Genomic DNA, 21778 nt, shown 5'->3' with positions numbered 1-21778 from the left:
GAAGTTCTCGTAGGTTATCAAATAACGATGATATATCACAATAGTCGCAAATAAAACTCAAATTTTCATTTTTGCGATTTTTATTATAATGACGAATATCACAGCTTTGGTTTGGGACTTTCCAAAAGCAAAGCCTGACTATGAAAGCAGAAGAATCCATCTTTACAATGACGCAAACTAGGTCGGCGTAGGTGACAAAATAAATAACCATTTAACAATTTTTTTCCAAATCACGCTACAGGTCGCAATTTTGATCGGATCGTCACGAACTTTTGAGGATTAATGGGGGTCTCACAGAGGAAGAAGCCTATTGATTTTGGTGATGGTCGGATAATATTTAGGGGTACGAATGGGCAACTTATTTGGATAAAAAGACAACGTTTTTTCCAAAGCGAATATCTCAGCTTCTATAAGGGGTATACCAAAAGCAAAACATGCTAATGAAAGTAGAAAATATCACCTTTCTAATGATGTTAAGTAGGTTGGTCTAACAACGAAGATATCGCAATAGTCGCTAATAGAACCTAACATTTCATTTTTGCGATTTTAAAAATATTGACGGATATCAACATTTGGTTGGGGAGATTCTAAAAGCAAATCCTGATTAAGAAAGTACAAATTCCCATCTTTAAAATCATGCAAAGTAGGTTGGCGTAGGTTGTCAAATAATAGAGATATCGCATTCATTATTTCCACTTTTTCTGCAATAACACTACAGGTCGGCATTTTCATCGGATCATCACGAAATTTTCTCACAGAGAGAGATAGAAGCATGTTGAAGTTGGTGATGTCGATAGTAGTCAAATATAAAATTAAATATTAATTATTTTGGTTCAGTTCACCTTAAGTCATTTGGTATAAAAGCCAGATAGGTGAAAACTCTCGTATCTCCATAAAAGAAATGTTTTCAAGTGAAAAGATTATGCACAGAGGGAGTGGTGTAGGGTATCACATAGTCGGCCCCGTACCGACTATAGCCTTTTCTCACTTGTTTTAATATACCGACATGAATACGACAGGTTAATGTCAAAAAATTACCACCCAGCCCCAACACCAAACCTATTGAAGTAAGTAATTAATAATCGCTGCAAAGTCAAACAGACAGATAAGCAATGCAAAACAAAACTTGTTGTCGATCAGGTAGTTAAGGTAACAGATACATATAGCGACGGCTCCAGTAGCACTCCAGCATCAAACAGATAATACTACAACTAACGGCTTAAATATACCATGTCTAGAAATAATGATAGATACGCATGCGCACCACCGACATCCAACTAAACTGTGTGGCGCCGATCACCGAGGATTATGATTATGGAAATTCAATATGAATGTCTCACAGCAATTCGCATTTAGAAAATAAAACAACAACCACATTTTTATTGTAACAGAAAATCGTAAACATTTTATTTCTTCAATACTTCAAATTTCAAACCAGATTTGTAACTGCCAATCTTTTCGAGTAATTGCGTTTTGGCAAATGCAAAACCAGGTGGAAAAATGCCACCACTGCAAAATAGAAACAAAGGAAGTGACAAATTAAAAAAAAATAAACAAATAATCTCTTAATTACTTTACTTACTTTCCGGGCATTTTTTGATGTTCTTCTAAAATTACTTTGGCACACATCAGCAGACAGGTGCTTGTTAAACCATAGCAGGGATCTTTACCCGTTAGCCGAACGATTACTTGTTTATTTGGTGGTTGAGATTCGGGTGTGCCGGTCTGCCAGCCCTTGGCCTTAAAAATGTATATCATTTCGGCCACTTTTCTATTGGCTTCGGTTGGTCCTTGATGACTGATTGCTCCTTTGGTAAAAATGTGTGGATATTTAAACAAAAGTTTTCGTGTACAGCCACATTGAGCCATTAAAATGATCATCAGCAAGAAAAGGGGAAACATTATGGCCACAAATAAGGATCTGTATAGAATAACAACATTTGGAGATAATGGAGTGAACATGCACAATTGTACCATGAGATTAGGCCATCAAATCCAGAGGTGAAATGACAATGGAAGACCCAACAAGGTACTTTATTACAGACTGTTTTCGTTTTAAGTGTTCCATAATACTTACGCAAACCCAAGATACATTTGGACTTGTATTGGCCTTTTATTTTCATGGACAAAAAATAAACGCTGAGACCTCTCCACAACCGGTTGATCAGTAATAGGAAACGAAGCAAAGTATTTGTTGGAACCCTCGGGTTTTTGGGGGTAAAGTCTGGAAGAAAATGAAAATACAGAATAGGAATTTACGATATAGAATGTTAATAATTCAGGGCTTCGCCGGTTTGATCTTCAGGGAGTGCTGGACTTTATTTACATTAACCAAATTTGTTTGGGGCAATTCTCTTGAGTTTTCTCAAAAAAAAAAAACTATAAACGCAATTTCGGAAAGAGTTTTTTTGGCGGTAGACATGTAAACATTAGGGTTATGACTTTTTAGTCATTAATAGTCAAAAGGTCATTCATTCGTGCAACAGGAAATAATTTTTTGGGATTTTTTTTTTCATTACATAGTATTTTTCAAAAAAAAAATCAATGTGGTTTGTGCGTTTTTTAAAATAAAATTTAATGGCATTAGTAAACCAAAGTTTACTCATTCTCATTCTCACTACAGGAAATCATTTTTGAGGAAAAATGTCAAAAAGTCATAACCCTAGTAAACATACATACTCAAAGAGTGGCATAACTCAAAAAATGTGTTTTCTGAGTTTGCAATTTCAATTTTTTCTGAGACTTCTACTTTATCTTGTCTCAAATTTGAATGTTCATATCTCTAAAACTAAACTTAAAACGCGTTTTTCTCGAAACTGTATTTGTTGATCTGTGACACTCTTTGAGTAACTGAGCGATATGTATAATGGTTTCCAAACTTACTTCATCCATAGTTTTGGTCTTAATCTTGGTAGTTTTTCCTTATTTAACTGACTCTCAAGATTCATTATTTCTCGAGCATATTGCATGCTATAGATAGCGCTATCCCATGTTGAGCTATTTAAAATAGCCTTCGATGTAGAATCTTGGTAGTTGGGCACCACTGCTCCATATAATTCAACAGAATTAACAATTCCTGCAAAAAGATAATTGGGAAATATAAGAAATGTTTATCTAATCGATAGTTAGTACCAATTGCTTCCAAATGTTACTGGATATAGTTTGCTCGTACAAAATTGCGACTTATGTTCTAATTAACTTAAAACCAAACTCGGCTTTTCGTCATGAGAAAAATGAAGCTAGTGGCATGTTTCTTTACCTTTTTAGACGGTAAAAGAAACAAAAGTACACAAAAAATATAGTTCATGCATACGTATTATGAATATGTTTGGCAATGTTCAGGTTCATGTATGTTATGAACGCTGATCCCAATACAAAGTATACGAATTTTTCTCATAGTGATTTGTTTCTTATAAATTGAAAGATGGGAAATCTCAAACAATCGCTGAAGGACACCAGAATGTGTTAAATACACAGAAAAAAATAATTACTGCATTTCAGGAATAGTGTTCATAAAGTCTTGCCAAAGTTCAAATGTCTGCATTTCATGAACGCCTTTCATAAAGCAAGAAAAAAAAAACTGTTTTTTTTTTTTTTGAGACATTGAAAAAGAAAACAGTTTTGGCGAGTTGTTGTTTTTGTTATTATTGACTAACAACCACCAACAACAACACCACCAAGCAAACCAGAGACACATTTTAATGCTTTTATTTTGTATTTGTATCTTACCGTTTCTTCTAATGATTTTCACTGTAGTTGTTATCGTCTTGTGAACATATCAGAACAATACGAACCATATGTACAAGTTATCAGGAAACAAATATGCTATTAAATATGTAGTTAAAAATATAAATTAATATTATTAATAAATTTGAATAGTTGCAATAAGGTGCTGACATAGCTGTTAACGCCCTGATTGCGACAATAAGAATATTAAGTAGGGCAATAAGGTGCTGACTTTGTGTCAATGCCCAAATTGCCACAATATGCTTATTATACAATTTGGTGGTGGCTAGCTATACTTTTAGTTTTAGTTCAATTACATTTATACCTTTAATGGGAGCGGTTAGCTCGTACTAATAATAAAGTAATTCAGAAATCAATAACAACGTTGTGTTATTATTATGCATTGACCAAAAGGCCAATGTGATGAAATAAAGATCTTAAATAAATAATTGGCGCCCAACAAAGTAAGATCATCCACGCCCAACTATAACAACACCATCATCTACATTTGGATCAACAAGCAACTGGAGATTTAGTTTATATTTGTAAATATTAAATTAATCAAAAATAAAGACATGTAAGTAGACTTTTTGATAAAACATAGACTTCAAAATTTTATGCACTTTTTGAGAAAAAAAAGAATTAAAAAAATAATGTGGAAATGTGTTTTAGAAAATGTGACAAGAATTTAATAATTCAGTGTAAGTGATATCGTAACATGTAACTAAAAATAGTTTTTTCGGCTAAATTTTTCTTTCGTGAAAGTTTCATCCTGAAGTGCTCGTCCATAATAGACATGGATATAATCGAGCTACAGAAGGTGATAGAAGCGGCGGTGAAAAATGCCGTCCGCGAACGAACGGAGCGATTAGAGAAACAATTCCAACTTCAATTTGACGATATAACATCAAGATTTGACCACATTTATGCCAATAGATACTCTTAGGTACGGAAGAGGATAGACGGAAAATTGACGATAGTTCTTCATGTAAAAACATGAATGTTTTTTCGGAAAAATGTTCGAATTCTAACGAAGCGAAAATGGTCAACTCTTCAGTTAAAATTGGTTACGGGACACCCGATGAACAAATAGAATTCCCTAATAAATTAAAGGAAACAATTAAAAAATTTTGAACTAAATAAACCCAAGGAATTACTGACCCCTAACGAGGCAGTAACCTTAAACAGTTTAGTTCCAATAAATACAAATAATTCAAATTCAGTTCAGATAATTGAACAATCAAAAAGCCGTAATAAAATACGGAATAACTTTAAAAAATCGGACCTGAAGAAATCTAAGGTATATTCGACCTCTAACGAGGCTATAACCTTAAACACTTTAGCTCCGATAATTAATCACACGTTACAAAAAGTGTCGAGCACTTATAAACAATTGGATATAAATAAACCGAAAGAATTTTTGACCTCAAACGAGGCAATAATCGAAAAGTCTTTGGTCTGCTTAAAGTCTGATAATAAAATTATACCTATTAAAGTTAAATCTCAATTTAAAAATAAAGGACTTAGATATCCCCTATTTTTGGAGGACAAACAAAAAGAAAATAACAGTAGCGACAAGTTAATTGAAAATTTAATTGAAATAAATGAAGTTTCCATTATGGATTACAAGAAAGATTTTAGAAATTATAATAAAATGTATCTTCATGACTATATCAAAATCAGATTAAGTCAATTTAAAAGTGAATTTAAAATAAAAAAAAAAATTAAATACTTCAGCCAAAAGAAGTAACACAGTCTGATAAAAATGACAAGAGGGTTAAATATATTAATAAAAATTTTGTAAGAAAGAATTCACACAAAATTATAACACATGGTTTGCTCTTAGAAAAGAAGAGTCGATATAAAGTACTACATCGTTTGCTAATAAACAATAAAAACCCGTTAAGCAGATGTAATACACACAGGCAAAATAGGGTGTTTGACACCATACTTATTGCTCATTTTATTAAATTTTTTTGCAATCTTTTATCTTATTTAATCTTATTTGTATTTAATCCAATTTAGTTGATTTTTAAGTTTGTTTTCTTAAAAAATATTAATTTATCCATTTAATATTTCGCATTATTAGTAATATTCATTAATCTCATATTTTGCACTTAGTAATCTATTAGAGTCCTCGTTTCTTAAAATTTCGAAAGTAGTAAATACAAGCAAAGCATCAAGTGAGCTCCTTTATAAGATTTTTTATGAGTATTTTAGAAAAATGCGAAAAATTAATAAGTTCCAAGGTTTTTCCACAAAATTGGTTTATAGATATGATTAAGTGTTTATTTCAACACCAAATGATACATTTGTTCATACAAATTTTCTAAAAACGATTTAAAATATCATACAATCCCATTTTTAGCATATTATTCAGCAGACAGGTTGAAGTTTTATAAGACAACCGAAGAAAAAATTGCAAACTGACGACAGCTTTAGCAAACCGTTTTATTTAAGCCATGATTCCATGATTCGTCCTAGCAATTATATTACTATCTGTCCTAACTCTAGCTTCTACCTAACATTGGCATATTAATCTTTAGAAACTCAATACTACCTCTTAGTTGAGAATAACTTATTTATTTTCCAATTTTTTATTCAAATGATTACATGATTTTCCGCACTTTAAGAAAGGGATTGTTCTTTCTTAGCCAAAGTAAAAAAATCATTGGTGCACTCAGATTTTTTCTCTAAATTTTTGTTCTTTTTAATTTTCCTTTCTTCGGACATTGTTTTATGGAAGAAAAAATGTTTAACGATCTTAGAAGTTTGATTAAAGGACACTCTTGATCTGTTAAAAATTTGTTTTTAACATAATTGAATTTTATTAAATGAATTTATTAGCAAAGATCTCACTTTACCATTAATTAGAAATTTCTTAAATCCTTCCCTGGATTAAATTCAAGTTGAATTAACAAACGAACCTCCACCAAAATTCAAAATTTACCCTAATTTCTTTACTACAATAAATATCCGCAATTTGTCCAATTGCTTAGTCCATCATTAAGATTGGCAGAATAATAGTAAATCAAATGCAAACAAACGATCCAAGGCAAATGTTGGTCTATTAATAGAGCAATTTCTAGTATCATTAAAACAAAACACATATTACCATCAGATATCTTCTACAAGAAACCTCTCAGAGCTGCGAAGGTAGAAGGTAGAATTTAAACTATAGGCATTTGTAAACAAAACAAAGGAAGTGTCAATAAAATATTTTAATTAAAAAATGTAACATTTGATTAAATATAATTTTCATTTTTAACGTTTCTATGTCATTTCACTAATAACTCGCAGAAAATATAACTCTTTCAAAATACTCGAAATCGCTAAGAATTAATTGACGCTTTTCAAACCCTTGTTTTGCAAATCAAAATTCACACGTACATATGCATATTAGGGCTTTATTTTTTCAAATTCAACAAAATACCGCACATATTAACAAGGTTTTCGCATTGTATCCACTTAGGTATTGTTTGTTCTGAGATGAGTCTATTGCAAACTTTACCTTATTTCATGAGCATTAGGCAACTTTAAAGTTGGTGTCAACTTTTTATTAATTAAATTTATTAATTTGGATTACATTTATGTTTAAAATATGATTTACATATCGCAATTTCGCTCACCGCTACCTTAACTTGACAGACTAGGTATTTCCTAAATCGGATGTACATGAATTTTAGAGAAAAATCGGTCACTAAAGATGTTCAGTAGATCGACATGTTTGTTATTGTAATGAATACACAAAAGCTCTTAAATTTTGCATGTGAGAAAAAAGGGCATAATAATGTTTAGACAATCTTGGACATTACTTTAGCCATAGCTAAAACCCTTAGAATTGATTGCCGCATTCTCTGAAAACTCTATCATGGATATGAGTGAATTCATCCTCCGTGGGAAATGATTTTAATGGTATTTTAACCTCATCGAAAATAGAAATAAAAGCACAAAATTTCGTTTTGAAATGGACACTTATATTACAGCACAGGTCAGCAATCTGAGTTTTTACTTATATAAATACTCCATGACTAGTATCTTAATAATAATTCGAACAATTTTTCGACGATTTTTTTAGAAGGGGAGTGGCCCGAAAGTTCAATTTGCGATAGATTTATTTGCTTTCTTTCCTTTTATTGCATTGTCCAAGCTGTATTTTTGTTTCTGTTTAATAAATCAATATTACAATAGCATTGCCGTTAGGTCCACAAAGATAATTCAAGAGATCAATTTCTTTTTTATATGCCGGTTAAAAAATCAATAGCGAAATGGGACGGAAAGGCAAATGAAACCAACTCATAGGCAAATCTTGGATATAAGTAATAATAGTGACCAAAATTGCACAGTTTCGCTCAAATTCTGAATTTTAAGATTATTGTCACACTAGCTAAATATAACGTTAAAAACTCCCCAAATTTAGGGAATAATAAATTGAAGTCTATTTATTGAAAGGTTTATAATTTTGCAATTTAATTAAAATTATTAGTTAATGTAAAATTATTAATTAATTTTAATGAAATTGATGAATTTATAATAACCATTTAGAATAAGTTATGTAGTGCATGTATTATTTATAATATATGTAGCTCACCTGCGATCGGATTGAATAATAAATCACCAAACAAACAGCAACCACGATGATCGAGCGACGACGATCTAAACGCGCGACTAAATAATGATCAAGATATATTTACCAGGTTACATAAAGAGCACAACAACAACCCAACTTTGGCCGAAAATTCTTCAAAATATCAAAATGTTTGTTTAAGTTTTCAGACAGACAGTTTTGACAGATTGAAACCAACCACCAAGCCACCTTATTATTCCATCATGCGCACTACTAAGTACCGATAGTGTCACCATAAGACATGTTTTCACCCACACTCCTGGATCCACTCGCTTTCACGAAATCCGAATATCCTAGAGTAGAGTCCAGCTGCCAAGCGGTCATAATATTTCCTGTAAACCATAACGACACCATATTGCAGTTGGAAGAAAATACAGTTGCAGAATGCGACGATAGGGTCATAGCTGTCAACAATTGTGCAAAGGTCAACCAAGCAACATTCTGCAGAGTAATGAAAAGCGATACCTGTGCGCGTGCAATTCATTCAGGAGGTTCTGCCCAATGCCACACACAACCAAGTCACTTAAGACCTATAACCATCGTGGACGAGGGTGTAATAGTAATCAACGACCAATCCGCAAGGGTTAGAACAGATAACAGCCCTGAAATGACCATAAGCGGTACTTATCTCATCACCTTTGAGAACACAGCTACAATAAATGATACCAATTACATAAACCACAATGGAAACCTAATGAAAGCACCAGGAATAGCCTCTTCACCGTTACTGGACATCATTGGCCATAATGATGTTTTAAGCCTGCCGATGTTGCACCGAATGAATGAGCAAAACCTGAAAATCATAAAGGAACATAGGGATGACGTTGCATCAGATGGCTCCCCAAAAATGTTGTTTGCCGTTGCAATGACAGCAAGTCTATCTTTTAGTGGCGCTATCATCCTTTGCCAATATCTTAAGACAAGACGTGCTTCTAAGAAAATTCAACGAGTTGTTGAAAGCTATGTCGTGGCTGGGACACCCACTTCTTAAAGGGAGAGCAGTTATCAGGAAACAAATATGCTATTAAATATGTAGTTAAAAATATAAATTAATATTATTAATAAATTTGAATAGTTGCAATAAGGTGCTGACATAGCTGTTAACGCCCTGATTGCGACAATAAGAATATTAAGTAGGGCAATAAGGTGCTGACTTTGTGTCAATGCCCAAATTGCCACAATATGCTTATTATACAATTTGGTGGTGGCTAGCTATACTTTTAGTTTTAGTTCAATTACATTTATACCTTTAATGGGAGCGGTTAGCTCGTACTAATAATAAAGTAATTCAGAAATCAATAACAACGTTGTGTTATTATTATGCATTGACCAAAAGGCCAATGTGATGAAATAAAGATCTTAAATAAATAATTTACATACATGTTGAGTCTATCAGCACTATAGGCTGATATTAGATGTTGCCTTTTTTTAAAGAAATTAAAAATTTGTAGTTGCGAACTATGCAGCCAAACACTTTGTTTTTTCAAAACGTAACGCACTGAAGTTGTTTGGTTTGTCAGTTAACTAACAACAAAATTGTTGGGACCTACAGTGGTAGTTTGGGTATGTGTGTGGTGTGGTTTGTTGATATAGTCTCAATGTGATGGTGCGACGATGGTGGGGGTTGTGTTGTGGTTTGTTAATACAATGTCAATACGATATGTTGTAAAAAGAAAACGAGAACAATGTTGAGAGCATTTACCAACCAAGAGAGGAAATATCAGAGTAAATAGTGGAATATCGGAAAAAATAGGAAAGTGATTTTGTATCTCATGAAAATCTTACATATTTTTGAAAAAATATTGGCTTTTGGATGGAAATAAGAAACTGCACATTTATCTTATGTGAGGTACCTGTACAGTATGAAAAAACTACATCACGAAAGAAAATATGTACAAATTCTTGAAATATTTTTTTCTGTGTATGTTCGACTTGTAGAGATCAATTGTGACGATTATTGCCGATAAAACAAACCAGCTATATACTTTTGTATATTGCCCATTTTCGAACTTGAACTAAGTTTATGCAAAATAGTACGAAGTGCAAAATTTGGTTGGAATCGGTTGATCCGTTCGAGAGTTATCGTGCGCACCAGCCAGACAGACTGACGGAAATTGCTAAATCGACTCCAAATTTTCTGAAACTAATTTCGTCCAAACATATTCGGGGTCTAACACCATTATTTCGATGAGGCACATTTTGAATTGTATCAAAGTATATCCTCTTTAGCCTGAAGGCTGAAAGTATAAATATGTATATTATTTTCTAATAAAAATATTTTTATACTAGGTATGGCGATTCCGAAAAATCGGGGTTTTTGATATTTCTCAAATCACAAATCCCGGGATTTACTTTTTCGGAGTCCAGGGATTTTTCAAGTTACTTTTAATGGATTTTCATTCATATATGGAGCAACAAACTTCACCAAAATAGATTGGAAGAAACATATTTTATAAATTCCACCATGAAGAGTTTAATTTTAAATAAATTTTCTACCATAGTATGTGTTCCAAGGAAGTTCCTTAGAGGAAGCTTATGAAGAGTACTAAGAAATGTTGTTTTGCAGAATAAATTTTGAAATCAATTAAAGAGTACGCAACTGTGATCTGCCATTTAAGCGTTAAATAAAAGTGATCGGATGCATCAACCAATTCCAGATATTGAAAAAACATTATTCGAAGTCCGCTTTTTGGCGGGCAGTCGTTTTTTCCACTTCGCAACATACATATATGTTTATATCTTTGTACGATGAATATTTTTGGATATTTTTACTTTCAACGCTATTATTTTAAGTTACTTGTTTTAATTATGTACATTTTTTATAAAAAAATTATAATTGCTTCTTTATAATTCTCTTATAGTAGAAAGTCCTGACAATTCCCGCAGTCCCAAAATCGTCCCAAAAAAAATCCTGAAACCCCGGTCTAAGTAATTTGGAAATCCAGTTCGACCACTACTGCTGAAGAATTATAAGGCAGCGGGAGCCGATGGCTAATCAGCCGAGCTGTTCAAAACTAAAGGCGACACGCTGATAAGGTGTATGGATCTGAGCATTCTGCTTCCCGACTAATTGTAGAGGTAAAAGTCTGCTCCCTATTGCTTAAAGGATAGTCTCTGGGCTATTGTGCAAACGACAAAAGCCTATGGTCAACGAAATAATTGGGCCATACCTATGCGGCTTTAGACCTGGTAAAAATTTACCAGCTATTTACCCTTCGCACAAGAAAGGAGATAAGACTATATGCTCTAACTAAAGGACCTTAAGTATGCGCCTTATTGCTTAAAGTATAGTGTCAGGGATATTGTGCGAACGATTAAAGCCGATGGTCAACGAAATAATTAGGTCATACCAATGCGACTTTAGACCTGTCAAATCCACCATTGACGAGATGTTTACACTGCTGGAAATCCTGGAATATACCAAGGGACGCAGATCTAGGCCAGTTTTTTAGTGACCCTCGTACAAGTATTGGGAAGAGGAAAAAGTCAGCCGGGCCTAGTAAATACGGTGGTTGAGGCATGATAACGGTTTTGTTTTCAGCCAAAAACTCATATACAATTTTTAGGTAGTTAAACACTTTGTTGAACACAACAAGTAACAGCAGTTGCGAAATAAGAAGAAGACTAGAATAAGTAAGCAGTTTAAAAACAAACGCTTTACAAAACACTGATACTACCCGTGCTAATGTATGGTTCCGAAGCCTGGGTACTTGTTTGAGAGACAAATTTTTCGAAAGATCTACGGATCAATAACACTGTGAACCGAAATTTTGGGGGGTGGAAAATTCCTTTTGGGGATGAAAGCTCTTGGTGAGTATATACAGAACCCAGAAGGATAGATCCGCCGTGAGTCGAACTTTTGAGATATGGCGTAATGAATATTTTGCTGGAGACCCTTTAAGACCTCAGATATTAGCGTTATATCTTTGTCCGCTGTTGTTTTAGCTTATTTTTGAGATCACACTTCTTCAGCCAAATCAAATGAGGATTATTTTCGTAGAGCATTTTGACCTTCTATCTCGCTTCCTTCAATGTCCTTTTCGTCCTTTATTTTAAGAGCCGCTATAAAAGTACCACAAGACGACGTTTTTCAGCTTCGAAATGTTCTGCAAAAATGTCGCCCAGAAAAATTTAGGTAAGGCTCTCATTGACAACTAATCAATTTTGTCACGTTTTCATAGTAATTTTTTACATTTACCCCTGTTTGCTCAGAAAAAACTGTGTTTTGTGTTTTTGTATGTTCTGTAACGAATATACAAAAAACAAAATATAGTATTTTTCTGAACAAAAACAGGGTAAATGCACAAAACGACCACGAAAACGCGACAAAATCGATTTGTTGTCAATAAGAGACGTACCTAAAATTTTCCTGCCGACATTTTTGCAGGACATTTCGAAGCTGAAAAACGTCATCTTGTGGTATTTTTATAGCGGCTTTTATAATAAAGGACGAAAACGACATTGAAGGATGCGAGATAGAAGGTCAAAATGCTCTACGAAAATAATCCTCATTTGATTTGGCTGAAAAAATGTGATCTCAAAAATAAGCTAAAACAACAGCGGACAAAGATATAACGCTAATATCTAAAGACTTATAGGGTCTCCAGCAAAATAATCATCACGCCATATCTCAAAAATTTGACTCACGGCGGATCTGTCCTTCTGGGTTCTGTATATACTCACCAAGAGCTTTCATCCCCAAAAGGAATTTTCCACCCCCCAGACTTTGAGCTCCATTTTGTTGCACAGTGTAATTTTCATATGAACCCCGAGCTGTATCGGCTATAGAACGACATCATTATAGTTAAACGTGTCGAGATACAACGATTGAGTTGGCTAGGATATATCATAAGAATGATATATCATGAATACAGCAGATGGCGGTACACGCAGAACTGGAAGGCCAAGGTTTCGATGGAGTAAAAACACGGTACTTAAAATTGGAGAAATAACACGACATTTTCTTATTTCGCCTTATACGTCAAATGTTATGTAGAGGGCCAACTAAGTAAGTATTAGTTTATTTTTGCTTACCGGGGAAATTATTTTCAGCATATAGCACACCCAATTCCGTTGGCACACTTTCCAATGCACAATTCGATATTATGTAGGATCCTTTAGATTCGGCCAAATCGTGATATTTCAATTGCATGGCAGCAATGTACTGAGGCTCACCACTTATGTCCACATGATGGGTTCCGGCTTCAACGCAAGCCTTTACTACAATTTCTCCATATAGATGATAGGGACCACAACAGTTGAGAACAATCTAAGGTTAAAATAAAAATATGTAAAGGAAAGTTTAAGATACATCAGTAAAGATTTTCTTTGATAAACTGTTGATGATTTTCCTTGTTATATATTTTTTTATTTTTTAATATTATATTTTGTGGAGTTTGCTGAAGAAGTTTTGTTTTTGGTTCGGAAAATTTGAATTCTTTTACTTTTAAGAGCGAGATTCATGTCAATTTACAAATTGTGTTAAAGTAATACAACGTCGAACATTTTTATTTACATCTACAAATAGCCTAGAAATAGCATCGGGGAGATCTGGTGTACGTAGGAGGTACAATATCGGGCTCGTAACGCTATCTTGAGAAACACCAGCATTTATACATAATAAATCGCTCGTTCTTCTGTTTCAATAAATAATAATAATTCAAATTAATAATAATTCAAACTTAATAACAAAGGTTCGAATTACACAGAAAAAATTATAACGATTTGATAAACAAATTCAAATTTTCAATTAAATTTTGATTGATTTTTTGCCAACAAACGAATTGTCATATTAACAAACATTTCCAGATTTTTACGTGCTTTTTTGTTATTCATTGAAAATATAATAGCATTTATTTCATCGTCTTTCAAAAACTTATGCCAAGTTTACACTTGCGCTCTAAAATCCACTGGCTTTCACGAAATCCTGAAATACATCCCGGTGTTTACACTTATTTTTTGTTGATTTCGATCATATCACAACAATCAAGGTAGATGCATATGAGCAGCTGATCGAACATGAATTTTCAAAACAAGTTGTTGTAAATTGAATTAGTCATCAAAAATATACGACAATATAGAACTTTACAACTTTATTTCGAAAATTATCGTTAAATTATCTATATATCGTATAAATTGTGTATAGTACTAACAAATGAAAAAAATACAAAATTATTTTATCGTTGAGACATCATAATAATAAATTTTGATAGATAAAATTTTTGTTCAGAACTTGCAAAATATTAATACTTGCAGCAGTTTTCCCGTTTAGTGCTAAAAATGCGTTCCCGTACTCCGAAATCTAGCAAGATTTGCACTACTCTTTAAACAAAAATAGCGCCGAATATCACCCTATTCTCCTGTTTTCTGCCATACAATTGTGGCATAGTAGACACTAGCAACATGTTCATTATCATCCAAATACGATACCTGATACGTTGATTTTGACATTTCTGCTGCAGTTTTTGCAATTTCCGTCATTTTTTCGTTCCCGTATTTTTTAAAAAATTTGTATGGGGAAGCAATTTTTGACAATTCGCTCTTTTTTCTAACATTACCATTAAAAAAGTACGAGAACACAGTGAAAAATAACATTGTAACAAAGTAATTTAATATTTTTTGTCACACTGCTTACAAATTTTGATACTATTTTTTTTGTTGCAGCAATTGACCATCTACCTTGTTTATTGTGATACGTGAAATGTGTTGCAACTTTTGGTACTTTTTTAGGCAAAAACAGGGTTGTATATTATGTGTACTGTGATTTCGATGTTGATTTCGCTGAAATCACGAAATGAGATGGTTTCATTTTTGTATGCGAAATCATGATAAATTTTGCATGATTCCGCTCGAAATCACGAAACGCCTTTGAAATCACGAAAAGACGCCGAATGTAAACCAAACATTAGTTACATTTTAGTTAGTTACGAAATACACATTTTGATAAAGCTGTTTCTCGGAAAGTTTTTTCTGTGTACATATTAAGGCAAGTCGACTTCATTCATGCAGAGCAAACACAAACGACGTAATATATAGTACCCACGGCTTATACAAGGTCGGCCAGTTAGACTACATTTATATTTATATTTATGCTGTATGTCTACTTATTATTTTGATTTATAATTCTTTATATGTGTGTCTAGCTATAATTACTTTTAAAGAAGAAATTTGCAAGCAAACACGTGCATATCTTCATTAAAAAAAAAAACAACAACAATTTGTACAAACCAAAATTTTTGGTAAACGGACAAGCCGAAAATTGCAAATCACAATAATATTTCAAACAAAATAATCAAGTGGGCGTTTTGTCTAACCTTGTATGGACCTTGGGAGCACCCATATACTTACCTTACATTTATTAGCCATATTCTCAATTGACTTTTGATCACCAACATCAGCAACGACGATTGGAATTTGACTTAGATCTTTTTGCGTTCGCTTGGACAATTTTTCTAATAATTCTTTCATCTTTAACTGAAATAGAAAGTGAATTGCATTTTCGCTTAACAATCCCTAAACAAAATATTTGATCAATTTGTCTACTGACCTCATTTCTACCCGCAATACCCCACTTAAAATTATTGAATATTTCAATGGCATTTTCCACAACAATTTGACCCGTAAACCCCGTAGCACCGAAAATAATTGCGTCTATTTTTTCAGCTTGCATTTTTCAAAACAATTTGTAGATGTTAACGCTTTAAGATTTAGACAACAACTAAGCTAGAATTTCATGATATGTTACTCTAATGCATTAATCTCTACAAAAATTATTTGCAATAACATCATTGTATTTTGTGCGAGAAATATATAATTAAATAAAAATAGCAATAAAATAGGCACAAGTTATTAAGTCGTTGAAACCGGTTATGCATCACATGTTCTTAAATGTTCCCGCAATGTGCCAAATTCAATGTAACCGACATTAACAAAAATAAGCTTCACTATGGTCTGAAGCTGTCACCCATTGTATCATATAGCGGGCTCATTCTGTATCGAGAGGTAGCCGGACACAACAATACCCATTCCCGTTAGACATTTTACTCCCAAAAGTTTAAATTTTGGGCCGCCCCACGAAATGGTGCAAAGATGAATTTCTGGCTACGTCTCTGCCTAATACTAGTATTCGGTGAATTGCTAACATTTGATCGGCAGCAAACGAAACGCCGCCAAAACCAAAATTGAGAGTAAAATCACATGTGAAGAAGCAATTCAGCTCTGTTACTGTCAATTTTATAAAATATGTATGTACGAGGTATGATAACAAATAGCCGTTATTTTCAAATTTTGTGAGTTACGTATGTTCGATTTTGAAATTTGTTGATGTTGGTACACATGTCTGTTATTTGTATATGTTAGTAAGTAATATCAGCCATTTTGGATTGTCAGTTTGTTTTTGACAGATAAAAAGGTTAGTCGTGTTTTGGCGGGCTTTTAAATGTTTTTACTATTCGAAAAATCAATTGTGGTATAACCGGTTTAAGGAAGGTTCAGAAGATGACCGAACAAAAAGCACATCAAGTTCTGTTAAATGTGAAGGTTTTGCTCGCTCTTTTCTTCAACTGGAAGGCGTAGTGCATCATGAATTCTTGCCACAAGATCGTATGGCCGCCAATAAGGAATGCTATCTTGAAGTTCTGCGTCGTTTGCATGAAGCATTTCGTCAGAAACGCACAGTATTGTGGAAAAACCAATCATGGATTTTGCATAATTATAACGTACCAGCTTGTCCTTGTGCGCGAGTTTTTGCCCAAAAACAAAACCGTTATCATGTCTCAACCAACGTATTCACCGAACTCGGTAATCGCTGACATAATTATCTATCTCTCACAAAATCTTTTTATATCCTACACCACTATGTGGGGAGGGTATTATAAGAAGGTTTTGGCCAAAAAGTTTGTAACGCATCGCAATAATGGTCGTAACCCATACTTATATATATCAAAATGAATGTCTCGACGAGCTGAGTCGATCTGGCTATGTGCGTCCGTCCGTCTATCCATCTAAACCTTGTAATCACGCTACAGGTCGCAATTTTAATCCGATCGTCACCAAATTTTGGGTGTTGATGAAGGTCCCGGAGAGGAAGACGCCTATTGGCGATGGTCGGATAATATTCAGGAAAAAACTTATCTGGAGAAAAAGTCAACATTTTATTTCAAAGTGAATATCTCCGCTTCTATAAGGGGTATATCAAAAGCAAAACTTGCTAATGAAAGTAAAAAATACAGTAGAGTCGCGATAATTCGTACCTCGATAATTCGTATAAGCTGTTGGTCCCTTGAAACCATTTCTTTCGCATTTTAAGCTCGCTACCTCGAAATCCTCGATAATTCGTATAAAATTGCCTGTCTCTTGAATTACGAATTATAGAAGTTCTACTGTATCACCTTTGCAACGATGTAACGTAGGTTGTCGTAGGTGGTCAAGCAACGAAGATATCGCAATAGCCGCTAATAGAACACAACTTTTCATTTTTGCGATTTTAATAATAATGACAAATATCACAGCTTTGGTTGGGGACCTTCCAAAAGCAAAGTCTGACTATGAAAGTAGAAAATCCCATATCTACAATGACGTAAAGCAGGTTGGCGTATGTGACCAAATAACGGAGTTATCAATAGTCTGTAATAAATGCCATTTTTTTTTTAATTTTTTTATAATCACGCAACACGTCTAAATTTTCTGTGTTAATGTGGGTTCCACAGAGGAAAAAACCTATTTATGTTGGTAATGGACGGATATTATTCAGGGGTCGGAATGTGAAAAAAAATTATTTGGAGAAAAGGCCAACGTTTTATTTCAATGTGAATATCTGTCTTCTATAAGAGATATATCGAAAGCAAAACTTGACAAGGAAAGTAGAAAATATCACCTTTACAACGATGTGAAGTAGGCTGTCATAGGTGGTCAAACAACAGAGATATCGCAATTGTCGGTAATGCATCCCTTTTTCCATTTTTTGTGCAATCACACTACAGGTCGGAATTTTGATCGGATCCTCACGGTTGGGGGTTGATGGGAGTCTCACAGAGATGATGGTTGGCGTACATCCCACTTTTCCATTTTTTATTGGAGTTGTACTGACGATGTACTTAAATTCGTTTTAACAAAATTGACCTGTATTAATAAAGACATTCAGAGCAAAGGCGCTTAGCTACCCCAATTTTAATATTTTGAATTTTACCAGTCAAAAGCTTATGCACAGGGGTAGTGGTGTAGGGTATCACATATTCGGCCTCTACCCGACTATAGCCTTGGCTCACTTGTTTCAATGTTTTTTCTCTTGAGAGAGTGAAACATAATAACTTTGATATTAGGATTGTAGTAAAGTTATCATGCCATTATAAATATTGGCTATTTTGTGCATGTCAGAGTCTCAAAACCTCTTTTCTACTGTTTCGTGCAAACCAAGGCGAATTTAAGAAGGTGATCCAAAGGGCGAATTCAGGCCGAAGTCTTCATTTTCTGTCAAATTTTTTTGCGCGAAATATCCACAAAGTGTAGAAGAAACGGTAAAATATTCTTCGCGAAGCTTATATAAAGATGTTCTTCACAGATAAGAAGAAGAAGAAGCAGAGAAATATTTGTTGTTTATTTTTGATTAAAAATATGTCGAAGACATCAGTTGGTATTATTGTATCACCTTTCTTGCACCATGGTGCAAACGTTCGTTGTGTGGGAGTGAGTGGTGCATTTGTCGTTTAGCATTTTTATACCCTCCACCATATAATGGAGGGTATATTCATTTTGTCATTCCGTTTGCAGCTACTCGAAATTCTACATCGATGTAACCATGTCCATCCATCTGTGGAAATAACCCTAACGGACTGAAGTAGGAGGATACAATTTGGTCAAATGTAACTTTTGGTATTGAAAATGGCATATATAGGTACACGTTTTGGTATAGCCCCCATAGAAGTTACCTCCCGATTTTCCCACAACATCAAACCGAAATGGCTGAAATATAGTATTTAGTCTTCGTTGTGGGTACAAACATTCCTTCTGAGAATGGTCGGTAGAGATACACGTTTTGATATATGTAGGTCCCATAGAACTTACCCCCGATTTTCGGTATTTTGATGGGATATTTGTATGAAACATGCCTACAGAACATTGTTATTATAAATGCACGTTTAAATCTAGCCCCCATAGAAGCCCTATTTTAGGCATTTAGAAGCTTTTAGTCACATTATTCATTTTTATACCCTTCACCCTGCAACACCATTAAATATTTGTCTGAGAATCCAAAAAATATATACAAATTATTAAACCAAAATTATTACAAAATTTAAAAAAAAAAAACGTTTTAATGGTATAAATGAATAACATTATCAATATATTTGATAACAGTTCAATTCTTATGCATGTTTATTAATAAAATAAAATAAAATAAAAAGGTAGCTAAATTTTACTAAAAATATTCTTAAAAGTAACAAAAAGGAAAACAACTTATTGCTTGTATTGTCAAATAAAGAATTGCAAAATCCACAACTTTTCAGTCACGGTATTCCTGGAAGAGTTTCGGATGCCCACCTCGTGCAAAAATATCAACTTGTTAACCTCTCAGAATTGAATAAATAAGTTTCGGAATGTCATATTCCAATTGTATTTTGCCATTCTTTTTTGGTGTAGTTTAATAAGTCGCTCTTATTATTGGGCTACCTATTTCTGACTTCTTTATTCAGGTGGGGTGACGATGACTTTGGTGCAGTTGCATTACATCAAGTCCTTCATAAATAAGAGTTATGTTTAGGGTCGTTGTCTTGGTAGTATTTATATTGCAATTTGTGTGAATTTTTAGGGTCAACAAACCCAAATTTCTTGACGCTGTTTGTTAAATCTTTTTTTTAAAACATCCAAAAACCTCCTTTGCCATTGTTTCCTCCAAAATCCGTATGTTACCAACGCCTCTGCTTGTATGCAACCCCATACCCTAACTGACAGTTTTCCGAACTTTACGGTATGTATTACATTTTTGTCATGGTTTATACCATGATTTTTGTATTAAATTTTTTGTTTTCCAGAGCTTTATGAGTTTTTGCCATTCTATTTGGGGTCCACCGAGATAATATATTATAATTTTCGTCTCATCAGTGGACGTGAAATGTTCTCTGTAGCAAATCTGAACCGCTTCTCTATATTTTGCTGGGAGAGCAATGGCTTTTTCCTAGCCACTTATAATGAATACTTGTTGTTATGTAGCACATTTCTGGCTTTTCATATGGTTGATTTCTTTAATTATTCTTCCTTAAATTCTTGGCGTCACTGTTTTTTTGTCTGCCAGATGACGCCTTCAGCTTGAACCTTCCTTTTCCCTCCGCGCGGTATATGATGTACACAGTTCTCAGCGTAAGAGATTTCAGTGATTTCCCGAACCAGTTTACCATTTTTATACCCTCCACCATAGTATGGAGGTTATATTAAGTTTGTTTTTCCATTTGTAACTCATAGAAATAATAATTTGCGACACTATAAAGTATATATATTCTTGATCAGCGTAAAATTCTGAGTAGATCTATGCATGCCAGTCCGTCTGTGGTAATCACTCTAGCATCCACAACAATTGAGATAGGACGCTGAAATTTTGGGAAGATGCGTCTTTTGTTTGCAGGCAGTTCGATGATGGGCTATATCGGTCCACGTTTTGGTATAGCCCCCATATAACGGTGCCTCCCGATTTTCGGTATTTTGAGAATTTTAAAGAAATAAAGACGTAAACGGTACATAACAGAAAGATCAAAGAAACTCCACCAAAAATGTTTTTCGCCAATATCGTAAAGAACTATCGTCAATTCATTCGCTAATAATATATAATAGAAGTGACAATCAGCTATATTTTTACTTTTTTTTTATAAATTTGGTTTTCAAAATGTAATAGGGGTCTACTCATGAAATTTGAAACTTCGAAATGTGCTACCATAAAATACTTCTTTTCATCGTAAACGTGTAATAACAATGACCTAAGACAGTTCTGTATGCTTTACATTTACATTTTGATTAAAATTTGTTCTATTTTAGAGGATTTCAAAATGTATTTATGTTTTTCCCGAGAAAATTTTTAGAACGACCCTATTATTCAATATTTTCTTTGACATACAATTTTCTATAACAACAATGTTGTTTTTGTAATTTTGTTATGCCTTGTTCAGACTGACGGTGTTTCGCTCTCTATTCGTTGTTCGACCCCAAATTACATTGTAATACTTCATTTCCCATACAAAATATTGAGAACGAACAACGATTTGTGTACATTGTTCAATTTAAATTACTCTCAGAACGACGATAAAATATGTCCCATCTCTAACAAATGAGAGAATTTATCGAAATAAATTAATTATGACAGGAAAAATACAAAATTTAAAAAATTATTAAAAACCCAAACATTTTTAGAAAAACTCCAAAATATGAATGAAAAGTAAACGG

The 21778-nt window shown here is 33.6% G+C and overlaps 1 protein-coding gene across 1 annotated transcript; it reads right to left on the bottom strand.

Annotated features, from left to right (window-relative positions):
• Positions 1-1376: 1376 nt before the first annotated feature.
• LOC141405359 (saccharopine dehydrogenase-like oxidoreductase) lies at positions 1377-16095 on the bottom strand. The gene is made up of 7 exons (XM_073989610.1): positions 15900-16095; positions 15701-15826; positions 13388-13622; positions 2884-3076; positions 2078-2224; positions 1583-1921; positions 1377-1509 (listed from the first exon to the last, which is right to left on the bottom strand). Exons 1-7 carry the CDS (start codon positions 16020-16022, stop codon positions 1407-1409), a joined length of 1266 nt encoding a protein of 421 aa, XP_073845711.1. The 5' UTR covers positions 16023-16095; the 3' UTR covers positions 1377-1406.
• Between the last annotated feature and the right edge of the window lie 5683 nt (positions 16096-21778).

This window comes from Musca autumnalis, unplaced genomic scaffold, assembly GCF_047663935.1.
Source record: "Musca autumnalis isolate F117 unplaced genomic scaffold, ASM4766393v1 scaffold_1, whole genome shotgun sequence".
NCBI classification, from domain to species: Eukaryota; Metazoa; Arthropoda; class Insecta; order Diptera; family Muscidae; genus Musca; species Musca autumnalis.
Note: the sequence above shows the minus strand (reverse complement) of the source record. Positions and strands in the feature narration are given on the sequence as shown.

What these genes read in the sequence shown, in the direction of transcription:
- LOC141405359 (XM_073989610.1), bottom strand. Translation starts at nt 16,022, where the DNA reads ATGCAAGCTGAAAAAATAGACGCAATTATTTTCGGTGCTACGGGGTTT. An exon ending in ATATGGCTAATAAATGTAAG is followed by an intron (nt 13,623 to 15,700) that starts GTAAGTATATGG and finishes TTTTAACCTTAG; the next exon opens with ATTGTTCTCAACTGTTGTGG. An exon ending in CATCAAAAAATGCCCGGAAA is followed by an intron (nt 1,510 to 1,582) that starts GTAAGTAAAGTA and finishes TCTATTTTGCAG; the next exon opens with TGGTGGCATTTTTCCACCTG.